Source organism: Nycticebus coucang, chromosome 12 (assembly GCF_027406575.1).
Source record: "Nycticebus coucang isolate mNycCou1 chromosome 12, mNycCou1.pri, whole genome shotgun sequence".
Classification (NCBI taxonomy): Eukaryota; Metazoa; Chordata; class Mammalia; order Primates; family Lorisidae; genus Nycticebus; species Nycticebus coucang.
The window spans coordinates 69505062-69531302 of NC_069791.1; the positions used below are offsets into that span (position 1 = coordinate 69505062).

General features: G+C 43.3%; 1 protein-coding gene and 1 non-coding gene across 3 annotated transcripts; one reads left to right on the forward strand and one right to left on the reverse strand.

The window, feature by feature from the left end:
• Positions 1-93: 93 nt before the first annotated feature.
• ATP5MF (ATP synthase membrane subunit f) lies at positions 94-9051 on the reverse strand. Of its 2 annotated transcripts, none has more exons than XM_053556504.1 (4): positions 8924-9051; positions 3235-3342; positions 1287-1403; positions 94-268 (listed from the first exon to the last, which is right to left on the reverse strand). In XM_053556504.1, the coding sequence occupies exons 1-4, from the start codon at positions 8934-8936 to the stop codon at positions 240-242; spliced, it is 267 nt and encodes an 88-aa protein (XP_053412479.1). In that variant the 5' UTR covers positions 8937-9051; the 3' UTR covers positions 94-239. The 2 variants fall into 2 exon arrangements, with proteins under 2 accessions (XP_053412479.1, XP_053412478.1); XM_053556503.1 differs by having other exon boundaries at positions 8843-8951.
• A 16668-nt stretch (positions 9052-25719) lies between these two features.
• TRNAW-CCA (transfer RNA tryptophan (anticodon CCA)) lies at positions 25720-25791 on the forward strand. The gene has a single exon. It is a non-coding gene; the product is annotated as a tRNA-Trp (tRNA).
• Positions 25792-26241: the final 450 nt, after the last annotated feature.

Sequence of the window (26241 nt, forward strand, 5' to 3'; positions counted from 1 at the left end):
CACTGAAGCATCAAGGGTCAAGGCCTTTAGGTGTCTGACAATCCACCTTGTGCAGCAGGTACCCCTAGAGCATGGGACCATGGCTATAGCAGGTAAGCAACACACATTACCAGTCATCTTTTATTTGGAGGTTAATTTGGATGTAAAAAGATTTGATTATGATTGAGTTCCTCACAGAAGGTGCTGGACCATGGAGGCCAAGGTCATGAGTGCAGAAGGCACCCCCCATGGGCTCCTCTTCAGTGGTACTTGCGTAGCCGCTCATGTTCTGAAGTCAAGAAGGGAAAAGAGTGTCTTAAAAGGTCATCTTGAAAGCACAGATGACTGACAGCAAGCTATGATCACACCAAGCCTTCCTGAGAATTCTTTTCAGGAGGTGACCTAGAACCTGTTAGTGTCTCAGCAGCCAAGAGGAACCTGCTCAGCCCCCAAGAACCTGTCCCTCAGGCAGCATGACCCTGGTACAGCAGACTGGCAAAGGGCTCAGAAACAGCCTGTGGAACCCTATTAAGAGGCCACCATTGTTCCCAGCATCTCCCACTAGATAAGCTCTTCTCAGGCATCAAAGCCAGTAATAGCCAGCCATGCTTTTCTAGAACGCTGCATGGTTACCAGATCATACCACTCACCTATTTCCCTCTTCACACTGGCAGCTAGGAAGGCCAAACCAAATTATAGCAGAGCCCACAATATCTTATAGAATGCTTCCTAAGTGCTGCCTTTACTTTAGGCTTCATCTTATTTTTCTTATCTGTGTTCTCCATCACAGTTTTCTCAGTCCCTGCAATCTTTTTTTTTTTTTGGAGATAGAGTCTCACTCTGTCACCCTGAGTAGAGTGCAATGGCATCATCATAGCTCAAAGCAATCTCAAACTCTTGGGCTCAAGTGATCCTCCTGCCTCAACTTCCAGAGTAGCTGTGACTACAGGCACACATGTTGACAGCCAGCTCATCTTTTTATTTTTAGTAGAGACAAGGTCTTGCTTATTCTGTCTGATCTCAAAACTCCTGCGCTCAAGCAGTTCTTGAACCTTCATGTCCCAGAGTTGCTAGGATTATAGGCATGAGCCACTGTGCCTGGCCAAGTCCCTATAGGTAAGGACCATACTAACTGTGTCCAATCAAGTCCCTCTGATTGTTTTAGGTGAAAGTGTAGGTAAGGAACATATAGTCCCTCAGCTGTAGTTAGTGAACTGCACTATCCAACAAATTGTCCTGTATCCAACTGCAATATCCAACAAAGAGTACCACCCTCTTATGACAGACTGAAGGCAAGAGGTACTCACTCAGCTCCTTGTAAGAAAGACAGTAGCTGAAAAGCACATAAGCTGCCAGCACCATAGTAATACCACCGATGCTCCCCTTCTTCACGTTGATGTACTTGTTATAATACCGGTAGTAACCTGCAAAAGCAAAAGGAGCTCACTGCACATCATGCACGGCTGAGTCTGGTCAAAATTCAGGAACTCAGTCTTACTCTGGCTCTGGTACTCACCCTACATTCACTGGCTGGTTAAGGTGAAAAGCACAAATCCCCATACTGTCTCTGCTCCCCACAGCCCAAGACCAGCTCCTGAGTTAGGCCTACCTCTATTCTGCCTCTCCCTCTTGGCCTTGATCTTGCAGACATGGCTCAGCTTATAAACCTTTGGTCCTCCCTCACCCCCATCTCCAGGCCTGAGGATCTCCTTACCCTAATTCTGACCCAGACTCCAAACTCCCAATAAGGGCTACTTTACAATGGCCAACTGGTGAAGAGGAAGGCTTCTTTGTTTTCATCTCTTTGTGGGTACATAAGTACATGCACCCAGAGGAGGAAACATACAACATACATAGTTTTTTTTTTTTTTGAGACAGAGTCTCACTTTGTTGCCCTCAATAGAGTGCCGTAGCATCAGCTCACAGCAACCTCAACCTCTTAGGCTCAAGCAGTTGTCTTGCCTCAGCCTCCCCAGTAGCTGAGACTATAGGCACCCACCACTTTTTTTTTTTTTTTTTGAGAAAGAGTCTAACTTGGGTGACTTGGTAGGGTACCGTGGCATCATAGCTCACAGCAACCTCAAACTCTTGAGCTCAGGTGATTCTCTTGCCTCAGCCTCCCAACTAGCTTGGACTACAGGCACCTGCCAAAACTTTTAGAGACAGGGTCTCGCTTTTGCTCAGGCTGGTCTCAAACCCATGAACTCAGGCAATCCACCCACCTTGGCCTCCCAGAGTGCTGGGTTTACAGGCGTGAGCCACTGTGCCCCGCGAACATACTAGTTTCTGCTCTCTTGAGGCTCACAGTCTAGTCAATGAAAAAGAATGAAATGACCACAGACAACTATAAGGAAGGGGCCCCCGCAGGAATATCTGGGTCTTTATTCCTGGAATGCTGTCACAGATTACACAGGACTGACCTGACCAGTAATGCACTTTTTTTTTTTTTTTTTAGACAGAGTCTCACTATGTCGCCCTTGGTGGAGTGCCAGGGCATCACAACTCAGCAACCTCTAACTCTTGGGCTTAAGTGATTCTCTTGCCTCAGCCTCCCAAGTAGCTGGGACTACAGGCGCCCACCACAACGCCTGGCTAAGCAGTGCACTTTTTAAATGCATGGACCTAAAGGATAGGCCATTTCCAATACCTGTCTTAGAAGTCCTGGCAAGGATAAAGCATTGTCCCAGCACTCTGGGAGGCCGAGGCAGGTGGACTGCCTGAACTCGCGGGTTTGAGACCAGCCTGAGCCAGAGCGAGACCTCGTCTCTAAAACTAGCTGGGCGTCGTGGCAGGTGCGTATAGTCCCAGCTACTTAGGAGGCTGAGACAAGAGAATCACTTGAGCCCAAGAATTTGAGGTTGCTGTGAGTTATTATGCCACAGCACTCTACCAAGGGGGACAGAGTGACAATCTGTCTCAAAAAAAAAAAAAGGATAAAGCATTGTATTAGAGAGTAATACCTACAACAGTTCAAATTCATTTTCCTCTTCAAGAAGTCTTAGGATATGAAAATAGTCATAGACATTTCTTTAAAAATAGGCATAAGTATTGATTCCAAGCAACAGAAAACATTTTCTTGGCTAAAATATCTCACAGCCAGCCTTTGATTAGGCCAATCAAACATGGAAATCCAGGCCTAACATAACCCTCTGTAGGGTTGTCTGAGACAAGAGCTTTATTACCCAAATTATGGCAAAAAGAGTCCTGAAGACTCAGAGACTTGCTTTTGTTTACGCATATCCATAAGGCTCTGACCTCTTTGAAAGGCTCCAACAATGCCGTTAGGCGTGAAATCTCGCATCAAAATCCAACTTGGCAGCTCCCCTAGTTTGACATCCATGAGTTTCTTCTCCTTCACTGACACTGAAAGGGAAGAGCAAAAAAATACATCCACTGAATAATCTCCCAATCAGAAAAATAGTATCCTTTCATGTCACTATTTCAACTATAAAATGCATAATGTAACTACATAGAGGCTGCTCATAAATAAGAGTACAAATAAACACATTACATCAAATCTAGAACTGCTGCAGGATAGCTTTATTAACTGACAGGATGTCTAAAGAACATTTTGCTGGGAATAACTAAAAAAGCTGGGCGGCACCTGTGGCTCAGTGAGCAGGGCGCCGGCCCCATATGCCGAGGGTGGCAGGTTCAAACCCAGCCCCGGCCAAACTGCAACAAAAAAATAGCCAGGCATTGTGGTGGGCGCCTGTAGTCCCAGTTACTCGGGAGGCTGAGGCAGGAGAATCGCCTAAGCCCAGGAGTTGGAGGTTGCTGTGAGCTGTGTGACGCCACAGCACTCTACCAAGGGCGATAAAGTGAAATTCTGTCTCTACCAAAAAAAAAAATATATAACTAAAAAAGCTAAGAAGTGTGAAGGAAAAAGCAATAAAGTGGAGAACAGAATAGATTACTGTACAGGTAACATTTACATTATTAGCTTATTTAATCTTCACAAGCAGTTGATGCCTTTCCCTTTGGGAAAGGAGGGAGAATAGACTTGACCAAGGTCACATCACACAGCATGGAGGTAAGACTCTACCTCAGGATTGAGTAAAGGAGACAACCCCCCCCTCCAATCTCTACTAAAAACAGAAAAAAAAAAAAAAATTAGCCAGGTGTCCTAGTGGTCCCAGCTACTCAGGCAGCTGAGGCAGGAGGATCACCTGAACCCAAGAGTTTGAGGTTGCTTTGAGCAGGGCTTGATGCCATGGCATCCTAGCTTAGGGCAAAAAAAAAAAAGCATATATTTAGCTTTTAGCTTACATTCTAAATTTCTATTGGAGACTTCACTGTCAATGATATTAAGCTCAATTCCAAACAATACCATCAAAAGCAACCTGTCACCTTATCAGAGCTCTTTCTAGAAAAAAAAATTTTTTTTCTTTGGCTGGGGCTGGGTTTGAACCTGCCACCTCCAGCATATAGAGCCGGCGCCCTATTCCGTTGGGCCACAGGCGCCGCCCCCTTTCTAGAAAATTTTAACAAACATATATCTCAGTTTTGTTTTCACCTGGAACAGAAAACTATACCCCCTTTCTTTTTGAATATGAACATGGGCAATACTTACGCCATACTTTTAAATGCCTTCTTGCATGCACTGAGGGGCATAAGCACATCATTCTAAAATCAAGTGACTTTAAAAAGTAGCCATGTGATAGGGAGCAAATAATGAAAATAGATGCGAGTAATGAAAGTAGATGGAAACAGATGGCAGAACGTTGCTAACTGAGTGCTAAAGCTGGGTAATGTGTGCAATGCACGTGTTACATTATTGTTTCCTCTGTATATGAAATCTTTAAAATAAAGTTTTAAAACGCTTTTTAAAAATAGAACTATGTTGAGGGAGATGCACCAAAGAAAAATGAGTTGTTTGTTTGGGGTTTTTCTTTGCTTTTAGAGACAGGATTTCACTCTATTGCCCAGACTAGACTGCAGTGAGTGATGTGACCTCAAACTCCTGGGCTCAAGTGATCCTCTAGACGAGCGGTTCTCAACCTGTGGGTCATGACCCCTTTTTAACAACAAAAATACATCGCAGTATTAAGAAGGTTGAGAACCACTGCTGTAGATTCACCTTCTGATAGCTAGGATACAGGCATGTCTCACTGCACCTGGCTAATATTTTAATTTTTGTAGAGATATGCTTGCTATGTTGCCCAGCCAGCTTTGAATACATGGCCTCATGCCATCTTTCTGCCTTGGCCTAAAAACACCATTTTAATCCACTAATATGAGGCTGGTGATATACAAACACACACAAGTCACTTCTGGACTCAGTGAAGCTATTTCTTCACATCCACATAAACTATGTAAACATTCTCTGGATTCTCATGACCATATTGAAGTGCCTGGCACATTACAGGAGAAAAAAGGCAACAATTTAAAATTTATTTTTCTCTGAGAGACCAAGGCAGCCAATCACTTACGCTCAGGAATTTGAGACCAGCCTGAGCAAGAGCAAGACTCTGTCTCTAAAAATAGCCAAGTGTTGTGGGAACCTGTAGTCCCAGCTACTTGGGAGGCTGAGGCAAGAGGCTTGCTTGAGCCCAAGAGTTTGAGGTTGCTGTGAGCTATGATACTACAGCACTCTACAGAAGGTGACACAGTGAGACTCTGTCTCAATAAGTAAATAAATAAAATTTATTTTTCTACCTCTATCTCTATATTATGAAGACAAGAGTGTTTCCTTAAACAAATTAAGAAATTTATTACAGTAGGAAAAAAAAAAAATCAGCCTCAAGGAAAGCCAAGTTCAGCATCATTACAAAACTCTGTCCAATTCATGAAAGGTACATCAACTGATTCCTGACGATTTCTCTCTTAGAGGAAGACAAAGACCTCAGTCCTTGGCAGCTATCATCAGAACCCCTCTTTCCCGCACATTCCCACCATTCCTCTGTAGTGCTAGAACATTTATTTGTAATCACAGATTCACACAAGAGATGCTGGAGAGTGCAGTGACAAACCACACAATCTGGGGTCAAGTTTCTAGATTTAGTGCCACTTTGTAGCTGTGTGCCCTGGGGCAAGGTACTGCTCTTTTAGTTTTGTTCTTTGTAAAATACGGGTAACAATAGTACCCACGTTGGTACTTGGCTCCAAGTACTCTGTAAATGAGAACTATTATTTTCTGCCTTACTTTGAGCTATCTGAAGGTGGGAACATCCACACACACAGTTCCTGGTACACAACAGACTCTCAGCAATGGTAGTGGAACAACCATAGGTGCTAGAGAAGGGAGGTGATTTTATGACTTGAAGCATACTATTCATTTATTACATAGCTACATGGAAAGTGTCTTCTGGGTGCTAAATCCAACCCAGGAGTTGGCCACAGAGTAAAGATTTTAGACTCTGCAGGGCATATAAAGTCTCCACTGCAAAGACTCTTTTTAAAAAGCAATTTTTTAAAAACATAAAAACCATTTTTAGCTTATGGCCAAATAAAAATAGGTAGCAGGAAATCCAGCCCACATAGTTTGCTGAGCTCAAATTCTATCTACTGCCGATAATCCATATTTCCCTCACTTTATTAATACTCATAAAATAGTTGCTTTATGCCCTGGCGACAGACACCACCTAAAAGATCAAAGAGACACAGATTCCAATTTCTTCACCTGGGGTGATGCTAAATGAGCCAGGCATGGGACAGGACTGTACCCAAAGATAACCAGCTCACCCTGAGTGCTCAATTGGGCCAGGACATGTTCCAAGTGTCTTTCGTGTACTAAACTGTTAAATTCCCAGTCCAGAGCACTCTTCACTACAACCTTGTGTGCTTTTATCCTTTTGATTTATGAAGTGCTAAAAAAGGAATCGTGCCAATTAGGGCATGCAGTAATCACAACCATCAGGATACTCTTAGACCAGAGGTTCTCAAACTGTGGTTCGCGACCCACAGGAACTGTATTAAAGGGTTGCGGGATTAGGAAGGTTGAGAACCACTGTCTTAGACGTTCTTTGCTTTCTTACTAATCAAAATAATTCACCCAAGTTGGTTTCAGTTTCAGTATTTTATATTTATAAAAAACATGCAAACAAAAAATTTAATATGGGTTGGAGCTGGAACATATTCTTCTCAGTAAAGTATCTCAAGAATGGAGGAAAAAGTATTCAATGTACTCAGTACTATTATGAAACCAGTACATAATCACCCACACTTTCATACGAATGATAAAACACAATTATAGCCCAGAATGAAGAAGGAGGGAGGGGAGAGAGGCAGCTAGGTGGAGGGAGGGTAATTTGTGGAACCTCACCTATTAGGCATATTGCAAGGGTACACGTCAAATTTATTAAGAGTATAAATGTCTTAACACAACAATTAAGTAAGTGAGGTAAAGGCTATGTTAACCAGTTTGATGTAAGCACTCCAAATTGTATATAAAATCAGCACATTGTGTACCCCATAAATGCAGTAATGTACACAGTTATAATTTAATAAGAAAATTAATATGAAATGATAAAGCTTTGCCATATTAATAAAAATTTAAATTTGAAATAGGTTCTGTTGTGCACTTTGGTTTTCCAAATCAGATTGAGGTACTGATACTTCTATATCCAAATTCTCCAGCAATGATGGAGTCTTCTGAACTTGATGATTCCTTGAATTTATCGTACTCCATGTTTATATATACTCCCACAAGAATCCATTATTTGTGCAAATTACTTCAGGCACAACTGTGAAAAATATTGAGAATGAAGCGTATGATGCTTACAGATTCAAGTCAGGTAACGTAAGGGTAACATGTATGGTCAAGTTATGGTTAGCAAAATGAACAACACCAACAAGAATCACTTGCACCAAAGGAACATCCTGTATTGAACGCCCAAAGGCATTCTTTGCACCAAATTTCTAGTTTGAATGCCTACAGACGTTGTTCGCAGTCAAAAGGTTAATAAGATGCCAAGCCTCATTGCTCCCTTTTCACACACATCCTGTCTCCTTTAAACAACACAACCACCACGGATGAGAAATATTCTCATCGCCATTCTAAAGAGGAGAAAACAGCTTCATTCTCAGCTTTTACAATCCTCTCTATTTCTCCAGGCTTGAGATTAAGAATATAGAAACTGGGGTAAGACACACATGGGTTAATAATCAAAACTCTGCCAATATCAGCTGTGTTACCTCAGACCGCACCACTTCTCAGACCATTATTATTCCTCATCTTTTAAATGCGATCGACGTTCCCGACACTGACCCCCAGACGAAGCTACTGTAAGAATCTGGGGCCAAAACGTGGTTTCCGTATTAAAAAAATAAATAAATAAAGTCACTGTGTACAGCCAGATGAACGAATAAATTTGCACAGCTTGTCACGGAAAACTCTGCTGATCCTAAGGCCATCCCAGGGAAGAAAGCTCACTTACCATGAGGCTGCAAGTTTGAAACCCAGCTCAGACCTCTAATGAGTGGTGACCTTGAATAGGTCACTTCACCTCTCTAAGCCTATTCAACATATGTAAGCTGAACCTTATATGGTGTCAGGCACGATTTTAGGCATTAGCTAGAGCTTAATTTGACCTTCAACTTCGGGTAGAAGGTCAGAAGCTGCGCGGAGCGTTCAAACTCAAAACGCCTGGGTCGCGAAGAGGAAGCTATTCGTCATAGAAAAGGGAAAGTGACCAAGGCAGCGCATTTCCAGGCCCAGAGCCGCGTGCGGCAGCTGCCCTCCGCCCTCATCTTCCACGCCGAACCCCGGAGACTCGGGCCCTGGGCAGTAAGAAGCCGCCGCTGGGAAAGCGGACGGTCAGACGGCGCAGAACCCTTAGAGTAAGGGCCCTCTGCAGGTTAACTAAGGGCGCGGCAAAGTCTCTGAGCGAAGGGTAATCAGCTCCGCAACTCCTTTCCCTACCAGTGTGGCTCTGGGCCCGGTACCCCGGCTCCCGTTTCCACCGCGGCGTCCAAAGTGCCCTGCCAGAGACCAGACTCTCACCTGCTGACGCCATCTCGGAGCTCGGGTGTCTGCTGGGCCCGGCCGCGTGAGGGATGCTGGGTAGGGACACACGCCCCCGAGGGCGCGGAAAGTAGAGGCTCACGGGAAGCAGATCATGATCGACTGGTATAAATCAGGCTGGAGCTACCAGAGCGCTTTGAAGTGAAGGGCGCCAACCCTGGTAGACCAAGGGTGCGGATCCTGCAGTGAGAGAGGGGGAGCCTCAGCCTGGGACCCCATCCCAACCGGCAGGAAAGAACAAAACAAACAAACAAAAAAAAAACAGGAGGGAGAGAGGTAAAGGGCATTCTGGCTTTCTTACCTTACCCCATGCTCTTCAATTTATTGTGAGAAACGAAAGGGACATATCAAAGACCCTTTCTCCTATCTGTTTCGCTTTCTCCTACCTGTGCTGGATGAGAGGCAAGCTCAGACTCTTAATGGAAGAACTGGCGCCGGGTAAAGCTGGTGTCCAGGATTAGGCTCCAAATAGTTTTGAGTCAAGGGCACCTGTAAGTGTCCAGGCTCTTGGCTAGGCTCGCAGGGCTGAAATAAACAAGGCCCTGAGGGCACTGTCAAAGATGGGCACTAAAGTGTTAAAGACAGATTTTAATCAGTAGTAACTTTTGCAATAGGGAGAAGAGTCCTGCATGAATGGAACTAAACTTCAATTTGTACAGAGGTGATAGGGTGTTTTAAAGGGAGAATGTAAGAATGAGGAGGGGGTGAGCAAGGGCTTGGTAGAGTCAGGGAAGTGAAAAGTTACAAAAGCAGGAGAAAGAGTTGGTCAATATCTAGATTTGCTAACTGGCCCTTAGAGAAATTAAACTCCAACCCTCCCACAGAGGTTGGGAGACAAGAGCCCTATCCTTATGTGTTGGCTGGAACAGGAAGTTTTTCTGGTAGCCTAGAACTTTCTCAAGCAGGCACCCTAAGGGGTGGCTACGGCCATCCTAGGGATGTGGCCTTGAGATGTTAGCAACTTTATTAGTGTTTATTCAAGCCTTTATAGGCCAAGACTGAAGCCTACTAGAGGAATGGCTCAGAGGCTGGAGTTTGGTCAAGGAGAGAGGCAATCCACAGCTCTAGTTCTTTCTAGCACAGTGATGCCTCCAAGCACCATAATGCCTCGCTGCCATCTTGTTACTTCTGGAAAGGCCACAATCTGGTGTAGATAATGAAAGACTCAATTGGACTTTATTTTTGGTTTAGCAATTCTGACTTGAGCAAGACATTTTGATTCCCTGAAACTCAGTTTTCCTCTTTGTAAAACAAGGATGTAATAATTACTGGGCATTCTTGTAGGAGTTAAAGGAACAAATGTGTGTGAAAATAAAGGATTATTCCACACTAACACATGAAATTTAAAAAATAATAATAAAGGTTTAAGAACCAACTGACTATTAGGACTTGGACCAGTGAGCTGATAGCTTGAACAGGAAAGTGAGTTGGGGAACTTGGTGATCAAACTTGGTTTCTATCAGTCATTTATTCATTTGCCAAACACATAGTGCTCCAAACTAGGCACTAGGGACATAGAATCCAATTAGACATGATCTGTGCACTAGTGTTCCTTGATATTGTCCAGGTAACTGATGTGTTGACAAATGAGAGCACAGACAGCAATGTACAATGTGCACAGCGAGGAGCCATGAATTCCTTAATAAGGGAGAAGTTTGGGAGGCCTTCAGAGAACAGGTGCTCATCTGAGCTGCTTTTGAAAAATGAAGAATTGGTTGCCGAAGGTGATGAAGGGCACTCTAGGCTCCAGGAACTGTATGTGCAAATGGGTAGAGGGTTTTGAAAATTTGGTGAATTTGAGTCAGAATGACAAAGGTTGGGGAGTTAATTTTTTAATGAATACAGAGTTCCTGTTTGGGATAATGAAAAAGTTCTGGAGATGAATGGTGGTGATGGTTGTACAACAATATGAATGTACTTAATAATTATGAATTGTACATTAAAAAATGGTTAAAATGGGGCAGCATGGGCGGCGCCTGTGGCTCAGTCAGTAAGGCGCCAGCCCCATATACCTAGGGTGGCGGGTTCAAACCCGGCCCCGGCCAAACTGCAACCAAAAAATAGCTGGGCATTGTGGCTGGTGCCTGTAGTCCCAGCTACTCGGGAGGCTGAGGCAAGAGAATCGCTTAAGCCCAGGAGTTAGAGGTTGCTGTGAGCTGTGTGAGGCCACGGCACTCTACCGAGGGCCAGATAGTGAGACTCTGTCTCTACAAAAAAAAAAAAAAAAAAAAATGGGGCAGCACCTGTGCCTCAAGGAGTGGGGTGCCAGCCTCATATGCTGGAGGTGGCAGGTTCAAACCCAGCCCCTGCCAAAAGCTGCCAAAAAGAAAAAAAAAGGTTAAAATGGTAAATACTATGTGCATTTTAGAACAATAGAAAAACTCATAGGAAAAAGGCAGTAAACAGTTGTTAAACCTGAAAAGACTCAGATGTGTGTTGCAGCTAGTAGACAAAGACTTAAAACCACCTATTGTAATTGAGATCGAAAAAGTAAGGGAAAACACTTGAATGAGTGGAAGATAGAAAATCTCAGAGGGGAAAAACAAGCAATGAAATTGAAAATACAAATATTAAAACTAAAAATAAATACAATAATTTGTGGGATCTCAAGCAGAAGAATGATGATGATACAGAAAAATCTGTGTACTCAAAGATAGATTGGTAGAAATCAAATCTGAACAATGGAAGAAATTGAAAAAAAAATAACAGAGCCTCAGAATCCACAAATATCCAATATTGCTATGGTTTGAGTGTGTCCCCTCCAAAACTCATGTTGAAATTTGATTCCCGATGTAGCAGTGTTGGGAGGTGAAGCCTGGTAGGAGGTTATTTGGATCATAGGGGTACTACTCTCATGAATAGATTAATGCTGCTGTCTCATGGAAGTGAGTTCTGACTCTTGAGGGAATGGATTAGTTCTCATGGGAGAAGGTTGTTATAAATGAGCTAAGCCTCTCTTTTATGTCTGCTTCCTCTTCAGCTTCTCCACCATATAGTGACATAGCATAAGGCCCTCATCACAAGTTGAGTAGATAACAGCACCATGCTCTAAGTCCTAGGACTTTCCAGCTCCAGATTTGTGAGAAAAATAAACCTCTTTGCTTTATGAATTACCCAGCCTGAGGTATTCTATCATAGCAACACAGAACACACTAAGACAAATAGTTTGGTCAGTGTTTTCCCATAAGAAGAGGAGAAAGAGTGTTTCACAGAAAAAATATTTGAAGGAATAATAATTATAATAAATAAAAAAACAAATTTATAGGTTCAAGAAGCTTGGGAACTACAAACAGGATAAGGTCAAAGAATATCCTCACTTTGGGGATTAGATTTCATGTGCATTTAAGCTGAGCACTTCCAGTCTATAGCAGTTACAGACTCTAACACTTTTCTTGCAATAAAGATATAACAAGAACATGGAAAATTGACAAGGATATGCAAATGAACAACAACAACAAACTGGATGTAATTGACATTTATGGACCACTTCACTCAACAGAATACACATTATCCTCAAGTATTCAAGGACATTTATCATGTAAGACCATATCAAGCATAATAAAGCAATACTTAGAAAATTTTAAAAATTGAAATTATATAGATATAGAGTATGTTCTTTGAGCCTAATGAAATGAAACAGGAAATGTAAAAAAAAAAGTAAAATGCCCTCCAAATAATTGGAAATTAAACAACATATGTTTAATAAATTGTGAGTCAAGGAGCACAGCTCAAAGGAAATTTGAATTATTTTGAACTGAACAAAATTTAAAACACAACATACAAAAATTTGTGAGATGAAGTTAAAGCAATACTTAGAGGAAAATATGTAGCATTAAATTTTAATGTTAGTAAGCAGAAATATCTAAAATTAATAATCTAGCTTTTGCCATAATAGAATAGAAAAAGAAAAACCAAACTAAACCCAAATAAAGTAGAAGTATGGAAATAGAAATCAGGGCTGAAGTCAATGAGATTGAAAACAGTAACAATAAGGAAAATCAATGAAATCAAAAGTTAGTTCTTTAAGAAAACCAATAATATGGATAAACCTCTATCCAGAAAAATTACCAAAGCAAAATCAAGAAGAAAAAGATAACCTGAATAGTACTATATATCTCAAAGAACCTGAATGTGTTTAAACACCTTCTCACAAAGAAAATTCCAGGCCCACCTGACTTAACTGTAGATTTGTCTTAATATTTGAATAAGAAATAATGCCAAATTGGCTCGGCACCTGTGGCTCAAGAGGCTAAGTCACCAGCCACATACACCTGAGCTGGCGGGTTTGAATCCAGCCCGGCCCGCCAAACAACAACGATGGCTGCAACCAAAAAATAGCTGGGCGTAGTGGCGGGTGCCTGTAGTCCCAGCTACTTGGGAGGCAGAGGCGGGAGAATCTCTTGAGCCCAGGAGTTGGAGGTTGCTGTAAGCTGTAATGCCACTGCACTCTACCCAGGGTGACAGCTTGAGGCTCTGTCTCAAAAAAAAAAAAAAGAAAGAATGCCAAATCTACAAAACTTTTACAAAAATTGAAGAGGAGGGAATGTATCCCAATTCATTCTATGAGGCCAGCAATCCCCTGACACCAGAATCAGACAAATAGTACAGAAAAATTATAACAATGAGAAGGAAACTACAGATAAATATTCTTCATGAACATAGAAGCTAAACTTTTTAAAAATTAGAAAACCAAACCTGACAATATTTTTTAAAAAATAGATCATGACCAAGTGGTGGGATTTATCCTAGTGTAGTTGTTTTGATGTTCCAAAATCCATGTTATTAGGGGTGGCGCCTGTGGCTCGGTGGGTAGGGTTCAAACCCAGCCATCCAAACTGCAACAAAAAAATACCCAGGGGTTATGGTGGGCTCCTGTAGTCCCAGCTACTCAGGAGGCTGAGGCAAGACAGTCGCCTAAGCCCAAGAGTTGGAGGTTGCTGTGAGCTGTGTGACGCCACGGCACTCTACTAAGGGCGATAAAGTGAGACTCTATCTCTACAAAAATAATAATAACAACAACAACAATAAATCCATGTTATTCACCATATTAACCAACTAAGAAAGAAAAACCATATGATCATCTCAATAGATACAGAAAAACATTTCGCCAAACCCCAAAACATTTAAGTAGAAAAAACTCTACACAGATAGAAAAAGAAGACAAGACAATGGACACCAAAGGACTTTGGGATGTTCCTAAGAATTTCATGGTGGTAGAATAGAGTAATTCTTCCTGGCTGACATGAGATGCAGGGATTAATTAAGGAGTTCTTCCTTCAGGCAGCCCGCTTGAAGGTCTCTTGCTGAATTACCCATTTTTGTTGTTTTATTTTTTTTGCTTTGTGCGCCTATTTGGATCTGTGTTATCTTTGCCTATGTGTGTTTGGATTATGACCATGTCTACATCTATTTCCAGATCTATCCCTAGCTCGATTTTTAGCAAGTTAATTATAAATAGAAGTTACTTAAAAAGGAATCATTAGAAAATGTTATTTGAGGCTCAGCACCTGTAGCTCAGTGGTTACGGCGCCAGCCACATGCACCAAGGCTGGCAGGTTCAAACTGGCCCAGGCCTGCTAAACAACAATGACAACTGCAACAGAAAAAGATAGCAAGGCGTTGTGGTGGGCGTCTGTGGTCCCAGCTACTTGGGACGCTGAGGCAAGAGAATTGCTTAAGCCCAGGAGTTTGAGTTTGCTGTGAGCTGTGACACTAGGGCGCTCTACCCAGGGCAACAGCTTAAAACTCTGTCAAAAAAAAAAAAAAAAGAAAGAAAGAAAATGTAATTATTTGGGCCATGTGGGCATGTGTTTGCAGAGGAGTAATAGTACCATTGATAATGTTAGAAAGCTAAGTCAGGAGCTGACAACCTAACATGTGAATGTAATTTGTTGTTTTCTTTCTAAGTTCTTTTGATTATTTTTGATGAGCACCGGATGAAACATTAACAGCCAATATCTATCAAAGCCAAATTTATATTCTTACTTACTACTAATCCATGGATTATTATACCCTGATATAATGTTCATTCCCCTACACTGTGAACTTTTTGAGGTCAAGACCTAGATTTCATTTACTGTATGTCTACAATTTCCACAGAGAGGGTCAATAGATGTTTTGTAATTGAAGTCCTACTAAACAAAGGGACATATGAAGGAGGAGAGACATAGCATTCAGTCACCAGGAAAAATGGTTGTTTTTGGCTTGGCGCCTGTGGCTCAAATGGCTAAGGCACCAGCCACATACACCTGAGCTGGCGGGTTCCAATCCAGCCCGGGGCCTGCCAAACAACAATGACAGCTGCAACCAAATGATAGCCGCATTGTGGCAGGCGCCTGTAGTCCCAGCTACTTGAGAGGTGGAGGCAGGAGACTCACTTGAGCCCAAGAGTTGGAGGTTGCTGTGAGCTGTGATGCCGCAGCACTCTACCCAGAGCGACAGCCTGAGGCTCTGTCTCAAAAAAAAAGAAAAAGAAAAGAAAAATGGCTGTTTTTAAAAGAGAAAGGACCTACTGGCACACACAGACCTCTCTCTCCTTCCTACATCAGGTTCAGCTCCTTGAATCCCCATTCCCAGCTGGTTTCCTGGGCTCAGCAGCTCCCCTGATGACCTCAGATGAACAGAGACAGCAGGTGGTTGGCAGAGGTGACAGCCCGGTACTGAGTCAGGGCTGGACCTGGGACGGAGATGCCAGCATGGGATGCAGCAGCCTCAGCCCACTATAGAGATGAGGGACGAGACAGAGCAGGGGAACAGTGAGCTAGAGATACCCAAGTCCTGAGTCTGTGCCTGTGAAGTGGGATAGGAGGCGAGCGTAAGGGCAGAATCTTCAGCTGTAAGCTTTAAAGGGCTTCTGGAAGGGGCCAGTCCAGAAAGAGCAGGACCTAGAGACCCTCCTGCTTCTTCCTTTCTGTGCCTTGACTCTGTCCATGGTCTGGCCCTGGCGCCTGGGCCTTCTTTGCCTTTTACAAGCTTGGTCAATCCAATGTTGAGGCTCCGGGAGCATCCCCGTTACATATCCTGATACCCTGGGTTGAGGAAACTTTAGAACTGCCCATGGCACAGTGGTTACAGTGCCAGCCACATTCACCGAGACTGGCGGGTTTGAGCCCTGTCCAGACCAGCTAAACAACAACTGCAACAAGAAAACAGTCGGGCATTGTGGCGGGCGCCTGTAGTCGCAGCTACTTGGGTGGCTAAGGCAAGAGAATTGCTTAAGCCCAAGAGTTAGAGGTTTCTGTGAGCTGTGACGCCACGGCACTCTACCCAGGGTGACATAGTGAGACTCTGTCTCAAAAGAAAAAAAAGAGAAAAGAAAAAGAATGGCCCAGTCCTTCTCCCTGCCTCATCTCCTGCATCCGGCCCATCTCTCTCCCATACAGAACTAGGAGATGTCTCACACCTTTACAGAGAATCCTTAGCAATGCAGAGATGATCACTCTTCCCTCCATCATGGCAGGTGCCTGTTAACAGCTGTCCCAGCAACATGGGTAATAAGTCTCAGTGTCCTTAGAGATGGTGCTCTTCAGCAAAGAAGGATTTTTACACCTCACATCTATTACCCACCTCGGCCAGCATTCCTCTATGCTTTCTGAGATTTCCCATAATATTTGGGTCACTGAGCACTCATGCTACTCATGAGTTAAAACCATGCCCCAAAGCATTAAAACAAATGAGTGACTAGCAGAAACTATTGAGTTTACAGGATAGCAGATAAGGAAACAACTCTCTGGAATGCTGAGAGAGAAAACTCCCTCAGCTTTTGAGATTAAAAAAAAAAAAAAAAACAAAAATAAAAAAAGCTGGCAGAAATCACTTAGAATCCAAATGGCCAACTGTCCTCTGCATAGAACAAATTTGATGACACAGCCCTATTTTCCACCACCTGCTTCCTAACTTCCTGAAAATTTGCAAGTAGTATCCTAGCTGCACATTCCCAAGACTTCCCAATCTCACTCTTTCCTTTCACCAATCCCCTACTAATCCCAGAAGCCACTTCTAAATATTTTCTAATAAAAATACTATCTTCAAGCCAAACAGGGGTATAGATATGAGCTGAACTCCTATCTTCTTGTAGGTCGATTTTCAATAAAACTTTTCTTTTCTCAAAAACCCAGTGCTGTAGTACTGGTTTCTAGAGCATTTGGCAGAGCATTCTTATTTTTTATTTTTATTTTTTGAGACAAAGTCTCACTTTGTTGCCCTTGGTAGAGTGCCATGGCTTCACATCTCACAGCAACCTCAAACTTCTGGGCTCAAGTGATTCTCTTGCCTCAGCCTCCCGAGTAGCTGGGACTACAGGCGCCCATCACAATGCCTGCCAGTTTTTGGAGATGGGGGTCTCGCTCTAGCTCAGGCTGGTCTGGGACTCATGAGCTCAGGCAATCAGCACGCCTCGACCTCCCAGAGTGCCGAGATTACAGGCATGAGGCACCATGCCTGGCCATGTGAGTCATTTTCAACAGCAAACCTGGTAACATTCCATACAGCCTCAGGAAGTTAAGAGTGGAGTTCTGAGCATTAGTGTTCCTACAATCTTAGATTTTCTTCCTGGCTTGATTCCTAAATCAGTTAATCTCCCACATTACCAGCAATAGGCATCAAAAAGAGCATTGTGCAAGTATGTGTTTTCCTGGTATCCATCTATCTATCCATCCATCCATCCATCCATCCACACACACATAATACGTGTGCATATATATGTATATATAGTTTTACACAGCACCCTCAGCTGAAATTTCTATTGTCACCTTCAATTTTTAATTGCTAAACAGCACTCCAAATTAATAAACTGAAAGGTGTAAACAATGGAGCCCAGAGACCAGGCCACAGTGGAGATGTTCAAGCCAGGTTTATTGAAAGGGGAGATGACCCAATTGGGCAGTGCAAAGGTGGCATCTGCACTTAGGGACCTCTTTTATATGGGGCCGTAGGGGGTGGGAAAATTCTGCGGCTTGCCTGGAGTCCTTTGGCAGGAACTTCTGGGAGGTGGGGCTAGCCAGATCCTTTGTGTCTTTGTCTTAGGAGGAAAGGAGGAGGATGCGGAGAAAGAGGGAAAGTGTTTGTGTGTGGCTGCATTAGGTCCTCCCAACATTAACTAAACAAGATCAACTATTGTCAAAATAAAAATGAAATACAAAGAATAGAAAAATCAACAAATGAGGGGAAAAACCCACTGTAATTAAGGCTGACAAAGGACAAACAGAAAGAACATTTGCCACACTGAGAAACAAAGGGATATGAACAAATGAAATTAGAAGGTGTTTATTTCCCGAGGCTTCTTTACCACCACCATGCAAGGAGTGAGATTTCCCAGAACTGGAGTTCAGGGCCCTGGTAGTGAGCTTGAGTTCACATCTCCAGGACAACCAGCACTTAATAAGCAGCCACCCTGGTGGGCTTCTGCAAACCCCCAGCTGCTGTCTGTGCCCTGGCGCTGGGGAACACCGGGTTCCACCGCCTGTTGGCTTCCAGCTGGTGGTGTGATTCTGGAGCAGGTCAGAGTTTCTATGGACCAACAAACTGGGGGGCCTCTAATTGGACAGTGGGTGGAGAGTAGGTGGAGGGTAGGTAGGTAAGGACTCTCTGCAGGCTGGAGTCTGGCAGACACAGCCTGGGACGACTTCCCCAGAGTTTAGTCAAGAGGGGATGCCGACTTGCATTACATCCATTTGTAACTGCAACCTTGGAGGCACAGCTAGGGATGAGTTTGGGATAGGGCTAAAAGCCCAGGTTGTTAGGGCCTGATAAGTGACAGCAAGAGTCTGGGTGTCAAAGGAAGGCTCTCCAGTTCCTGCTTTTTGTGTTTATTCCTTTCTTCTGGAAGCCTTTTAAACAGGCTCTATGGAGGTGGCCACTCTAACCCACATGGGTGACAAAGTGAGACTCTGTCTCAAAAAAAAAGGAAGGAAGGAAGGGAGGGAGGGAAGGAAATGAATCACGTTTAGCTACTACAGTGGCAGGGAAACAGCCTCCGTGGAGTGAATAACTAACAAATTAATGGGAATGGCAAACCAGGTTTTATCCTGGAACCCTGAACTCTCTTTTTTTTCCCCCAAGGGCTTCCCTTTAAGGAATCTGTGTAGAAGTAAATAAGTTATGTCAATTTTTTTTTATTTTACTTTTAAAAAAATTTCAGAGTATTACTGGGGTACAAATGTTTTGGTTACATGGATTGTTTTTGTGTTGCTTGAGTCAAAGTTACTAGTATGCCCATCATTCAGATAGTATATATGGTATTGCTTAGGTATGATTTCATTCAACTCCTCCTCCTCCCTCCCATCTGCTTGATTTCCATTCACTTTTATTCCATCTGTGCACATGGATTCTGATTGGTTAGTTCCAATTTAATAGTGAGTATATATGGTGTTTGTTTTCCGATCATTGGGATACTTCTCTTAGGAGAATGGTCTCCAGTTCTACCCAGATTGTTGCAAAAGTATCAATTCATTACATATACCACATTTTATTAATCCATTCATGAATTAAGAGGCACCTTAGTTGCAAATGCTCACAAAAAAATGCTTAACTATTTGCTTTCTGCATGTCTCTCATCTTAACTGATCCACCCAAAATGCACCTAGATTCTTCCTCCCCAATATCTAAAGTCAACCAAGAGCAAAACGTGTAGAATACATCAGTCTACATCTTACCTTATGGAATTAGGCTGCTTTGGAGTGAGCTGCCTGAGTTTACCTTTCTACTTGTCACAGCGCCCTCCCCCATGTCCCATATGAGTCTAAGGTGTGTTTTATTAAACTCCCTTTCTATGTGACAATTAGATGTGAAGTTAGTGTGGCTAATGTGGGAAACAAATAAAACCCTCAGAACAACCCTTCTCTCCATTCTAACTCCTTCAGGTGTACAATCTACTCTTTTTTTTTTTTTGGCCGGGGCTGGGTTTGAACCCGCACCTCCCGCATATGGGACCAGCGCCCTACTCCTTGAGCCACAGGCGACCCCCCTACTCTTTTTTTTTTTTAAACAACCCTGACAGCAGGTCTTAGAGTCACAATTTGCCAAGTGAATGCTGTCCTCGCTCCATCTCTCACTATATTTATTACTTTGAAGGTGCCATTGTAGAGTTGATTCGTGTCTCTTTCCCTTCTCAGTGGTGACCAGGCAGCCAAAATTGTCTCATCATAAAATTACTACTATAGATGTGTGATATTATGCCAAGCATCTCCAGTGGGAGTTAAAGATGGCACATACAGGTGAACCTGGGGGCTCCTGGAGTTGGGGGGCGGGGCTCCTGTGTGGACTTCCTCCTGTCCAGTAGCAGGACTCTGGTGGCTTGTTGGGACTACAGGCCATCAAAGACAGCAGTTTGGAAGAAATGGAAGAGGAGGTACGGCTTAAAAAGCAAAAAGACGAAGAAATGTGGATAAAGATCCTGCAAAAGGGCTCGGCGCCTGTGGCTCAAGCGGCTAAGGCGCCAGCCACATACACCTGAGCTGGCGGGTTCGAATCTAGCCCAGGCCCGCCAAACAACAATAAGGGCTGCAACCAAAAAATAGCTGGGCATTGTAGCAGGCGCCTGTGGTCCCAGCTACTTGGGAGGCTGAGGCAAGAGAATCGCTTGAGCCCAGGAGTTGGAGCTTGCTATGAGCTGTGATGCCACAGCACTCTACCCAGGGCAATAGCTTGAGGCTCTTGTCTCAAACAAACAAAAAAAAAAGATCCCGCAAAAGAAGATATGGAGAAGGCTAAGAAGAGAAGAAGCCGCCCTCCAGTTGAAAAGCTGTCACCAAATACCCCCAAACTGACAAAGCAGATGAACACTATCATCTATACTGTGATAAACTACAAAGATAGTTCAGGGCGACAGCTCAGTGAAGTCTTCATTCAGTTATCTTCAAGGAAAGAATTACCAGAATACTATCAATTAATTACAAAGCCAGTGAATTTCAAAAAAAAAAAAAAAAAAGGAAAGAATCCACATCCATCAGTGCCAGATGAACACATGATACCATGGTGTAAAAAAACGTACACAAATATTTGTAACATATTGTGACCAAATGGGCCACAAAGATTAAAACAAACAAACTGAAAAAGCGTTTGATGGAAAATGTGTGGGTAGATGGTATATTGCTATGGGTGGGTCTAATTTGGTAATGGTTTGCTTGTGCCTGGTTTTATCGCCTGTTCAGATGAGAAGATTTTTGTCTTCTGTAGCACTGATAACCAGGAGAAGCCACTGGTTAATTTTTCATCAGGTAATTTTCAAGGTTTTCATTTGTTTGGTATTATTATTATTTTTTTTTTTTTGTAGAGACAGAGTCTCACTTTACTGCCCTCGGTAGAGTGCCGTGGCCTCACACAGCTCACAGCAACCTCCAACTCCTGGGCTTAAGCGATTCTCTTGCCTCAGCCTCCCCAGTAGCTGGGACTACAGGCGCCCGCCACAACGCCCAGCTATTTTTTGGTTGCAGTTCAGCCGGGGCCGGGTTTAAACCCGCCACTCTCGGTATATGGGGCTGGCGCCCTACCGACTGAGCCACAGGCACCGCCCTGGTATTATTTTTTTTAACACTGTGATATATATAAGCAACTTTAATAGGTGATAAAGGTACAGTAGTTAGATTTCAACTCCATATACATTTTTCCATTTTATGCTCTATGACCTGAAAAAATACTTTTTGAATTATATAAGATTTATATCTACTGTAAACACTGCTTAATTTTTTTGCTCTTGATTTTAAAAAAGTTCTTTTTTTTTTTTTAGAGACAGAATCTCACTCTGTACCCTCTGGGTAGAGTGCTGTAGCGTCACAGCTCACAGCAACCTCCAACTCCTGGGCTTAGGCCATTATCTTGCCTCAGCCTCCGGAGTAGCTGGGACAACAGGTGCCTGCCATAACCCCTGGCTATTTTTTGGTTGCAGTTTGCTCCAGGCTGGTTCGAACCTGCCACCCTTGGTATATGGGGCCGGTGCCCTACTCACTGAGCCACAGGCGCCGCCCTTTAAAAAAGTTATGTTGAAAATACTCTTGAATAATGTAATCTATATAGTGTATTGGATGGCTGATCTCCTATGTTACCAATGTGTATCATCTCCTTCTCCCTAAAGTGTATTTAATCTTTGCTTTCTTTGCACAGCGTCTTTGGTTTCAAGTCATAGGCCTGAGGCAAATAAAATTCCAGTAATTTCGAAGAATGTGGTGTTGGTGCTTTCCTAATAAAGATATAATTTAGCTCAATAAAGAAAAAAGATGGCAAAAAAACGAACAAACAAACAAAAAAGATGGGACACATAGTAGTGTGTTGCAGGTTTGAATCTCCCTTCAAAGTTCATTTTATCTTTTCTTACAGTGCGTGTTGACCATCAATGGACAGTGTAGGTATAATTTAGCCTCAGATGTAGTTTACCACCTGCTATGGGGTGTGTCCCCAAGCAGGTGGCTTCAAGGAAGACCCTGCTCATCCTCTATTCTCTGGGGCTGGGCTTCCTTCAACAGGAGTTGGGTCCCCACTGGAGGGGCAGGGACTGGGTCTTCTGGATCCACGTGTCCCGCCCTCTTCTGAGCCAGGATCCTGCGCGGAGCCTTTCATAGTTCACCCAGCGAATCCTTGTAAGTTTCACTGGTTACTTTGCTTGGACTCGGTGGTACCAATCCAGGTTCGAGGGTTTGATCCTTTCTGGGAGGGGAGGAGCGGGATGTGAGGAAGGCACCAGAACGACCCCACAGCATGGTGTCTGGGCGACTGCTGCTTCCCAGGGCTGGTGGATTGGAGGCTGGGGCAGTTGCGGGGACTGCTGTCCCGGGGACACGCGTAAGCTCGCGGCCGGACATTAGCGGAGAAGCGGGCCTGGCTGGAGCCCACGATCTGGACACCCAGAGTCCGGAAGGCCCCAGGTAAGTGCCGCCATGACCGGGTATTTCCCCGCACCCCGGAGCTGACTGAAGGGCTGACGGCTCAGGGGCTCTGTTCGTGTATATATGCAAAGATTTAGTTAATGGCCTGTGGGGGTCGGGGAGCAGATTATTCTAGAGATCTTGTATTTCCCACAACAGCGGTATGTGCTGTTTCACTGTAGGCATTATTTATTTATTTCCAGAACTGAGCTACCGTGCGAGGAAAACTAACCTCGAGGAAGAGCTGGGCTTTCACCTGCAAGCTTTGTGTTTTACGTCATACCAGGAGGTCTTAGAATTAATTATTCCGAACAACTACACTTCATAGCTCATTTTACAGTCCAATCGGCGGAGCTGGCATTGAATAACGACCTGGGAAATTTATGAAAAATTATCTATATACAGAGTGTGCCCAAAAAATGTATACACATTTTAAGCAAGAAAAAAACTGTATTGAATTTGATTCTCAATAATAACAAAAGATGAATACAAGTGATGTTTGAGAACCTCTTGTAATTGCAGAAGTCAAGCGTCACTTGAGTTTTACAAATTTAATTCCGTTTTTTTCGTTCTTAAAATGTGTATTCATTTTGGGGGGCACTCTCTTGATATCTATAGAAGAGAATAAATGACCCAGCCTACTATACAATGTGTACAAATACACCTCCGCTTCACCATAAGGAGTACAAAGGGGGTAATTCCCATTGATGTAATGGAAGAGATTGAAATTTTCAGCCCCTAAGAGTAACCCAAGATAGTAGACCCACTCAAAACTTGAGGGAGCTGGGCGGCGCCTGTGGCTCAGTCGGTAAGGCGCCGGCCCCATATACCGAGGGTGGCGGGTTCAAACCCGGCCCCGGCCAAACTGCAACCCAAAAATAGCCGGGCGTTATGGCGGGCGCCTGTAGTCCCAGCTACTCGGGAGGCTGAGGCAAGAGAATCGCTTAAGCCTGGGAGTTGGAGGTTGCTGTGAGCTGTGTGAGGCCACGGCACTCTACCGAGGGCCATAAAGTGAGACCCTGTCTCTACAAAAAAAAAAAAACTTGAGGGAGCTTGTTCACCCAAGGGTTTACATGACCCAGCACTAGCGGAAAGCTGGGAGGACTTGTCCCAGATCTGTCCCTTCCTACATGAGTCACTTCAGGCAATTTGCTAATTCTTTCTGCTTCTCTATTTTCTCTTCAGAAAAATGGGATTCCTGATAATAATATCTACTTCTGAGAGTGGGTAAAAAGATGTAATGTAGCATGCTTACAATTGGCAGTGCCACTTAGCAGACATTTGGCTTAAATGTTGTGTGCTATAATCATCTTTAATTCCTAAAATAATCTTGGCAGAAAAGCTCAGAATCACAATTTTATGGATACATAGCCTCTACTCCTCTTTTTTTACTTGATAATCTTGCCTAATAATTCACTGAGAAATAGATCCCAATAGGCGAGAGCCGAATCATCTTCTCACCACCCAATAAAATAAGATGCACAGTTGTGCATCTTTCCTTTCTGCATTATATTAGGAAACTTGTCTACTCTCTTGGTGGAAAAGCCAAATTCTAAGTAAAAAATTTGGATTGCCCCAATCTCACTTGTAAAGGATTTGTTCTATTGGTTACATCTTTCTTTCTAGCATCTTTCAAATTCTAACTTTTATTTAATCATTTCTTTAGCATTTTTTTGGTTGTATATATATTTTTTATTGTTTCAGGTTCATTTAGGGTACAAAGAATTAGGTTACACTGTTTGCATTTGTCAGGTAAAGTCTCTCTTACAGTTGTGTCCCACTCCAAGAGGTGTGCCATATACTGTAAACCTCCCCCCATCTTACTCCTTTCTCCTCTCTCCTCACTCCCTCCCTGTTCCCCACCTTGAAATGATTTGAATTTTTCACTGATGTGGGTATGCATTAGATCCTCTACTGGCTTCATGTTAGAATTGAGTACATTGGATTCTTGCTTCTCCATTTAGGATGCTACTTGTCAGAAAAAGACAAATACTTTATGATTCCACTTATATGAAGTTCCCAGGATAGTCAAATTCATAAAGATAGGAAGTAGAATGGTGGTAGTCAGGACTTGGGGGAGGAGGATACTGGGAGTTAAGTTTAGTGGGTACAGAGTTTCAGTTCTGCAAGATGAAAAGAATTCTGGACATCGGTGGCACAACGAAGTGAATGGAAACATATATAAAGAGTGGCCATAAAGTGTGCAATTGCACACGAACTTCATGGCCACTCCATATATAGCATGGATAGTACAATCATTTATCCACATTCACGTTTGCCATCCCAACAGCAAAGCCTTAATCTTTCCCTCTCCCACTCCTGTGTTCTTTAACCTGCGAGATCACGTCATGTGGCAAGATGTACAGAAGTACAGAGCTGGTGTCTGCAGGCTCCAAACTTCTTACTGTAGTTTTTTTTTTTTTTTTCAAAGAGAGATTTCTACGATAAAAAATGCGTTATTTTTTACAGGTGGGGATGAAACTATTAAAGGTCCTTTTTTGATAAAAAGGATATAGTCTTTCTTCCTAGGTCTAACCTACATACAAATACTTGTGGTTTTGTATGTACAGAGGGGCTGGGGAGAAGAGAACCCGGATTCCTGGCGACCTCACCCCAGCCTTTGCGCGGAGGTGCACTTTCCACCATCTGTGAGGATCTGTCGCACGGTAAGAGACTCTATACCCCAGAGAAGGCTGGTTTTCCCAGTTACGAAAAGATAAACCCGTAGCTTCCCGCTTCTCCTCTGCTTCATTACTTTTACACTTCACTTTCAATAGCCGCATTACGAAAGGGACAAAGGACCCATAGTCAATCCCAGGCCACAGTAAAAACAGAGTAGGCAAACAAATATTGGTTGCTGCTCCTGACAACTCCTGAAATGAATGCTTTTCTAAAGCACAAAAACTCTGGGGCTTCCAGGGCCTCGTGGCGCAACGGTAGCGCATCTGACTCCAGATCAGAAGGTTGCGTGTTCAAATCACGTCGGGGTCATAGGTATAGCTGCTTTTCTTTCTTTGAAGAGAAGAGACAGTTGTGTATATTAAATTCGGTACTGAACAAAGCAAGCGTCCTGCCGCTCTCAACCTCTCATGCTCTCTTACCTTGCTTTAGCCCAAGGAGACTTCTTTTCGGGAGTGATTCGGCAATGGACAGGCTTGCTTAAACTAAAGGGTAAACGTGACCTGGAAGGAAGGAAAAATTCACCTGCCTACATTTAGGTCGTTTTGTTTATATCGGTACCTGGACTTAACTCTTATCAGATATGACATCAAATGACTTCAATAAGGACCTTAAAGCAGTACAGGTGGAAATTTTGTTAGCTTTACTGGGTCCTAGGATAGGTGCAGCGGTCTCCCTGGGCTGATATCTGGGTCATCTGGGTAAAGAAATCATTTTCCAACTCTCTCTCCTCTCTTTGTCTCTCTCTCTCCCCACACTTTT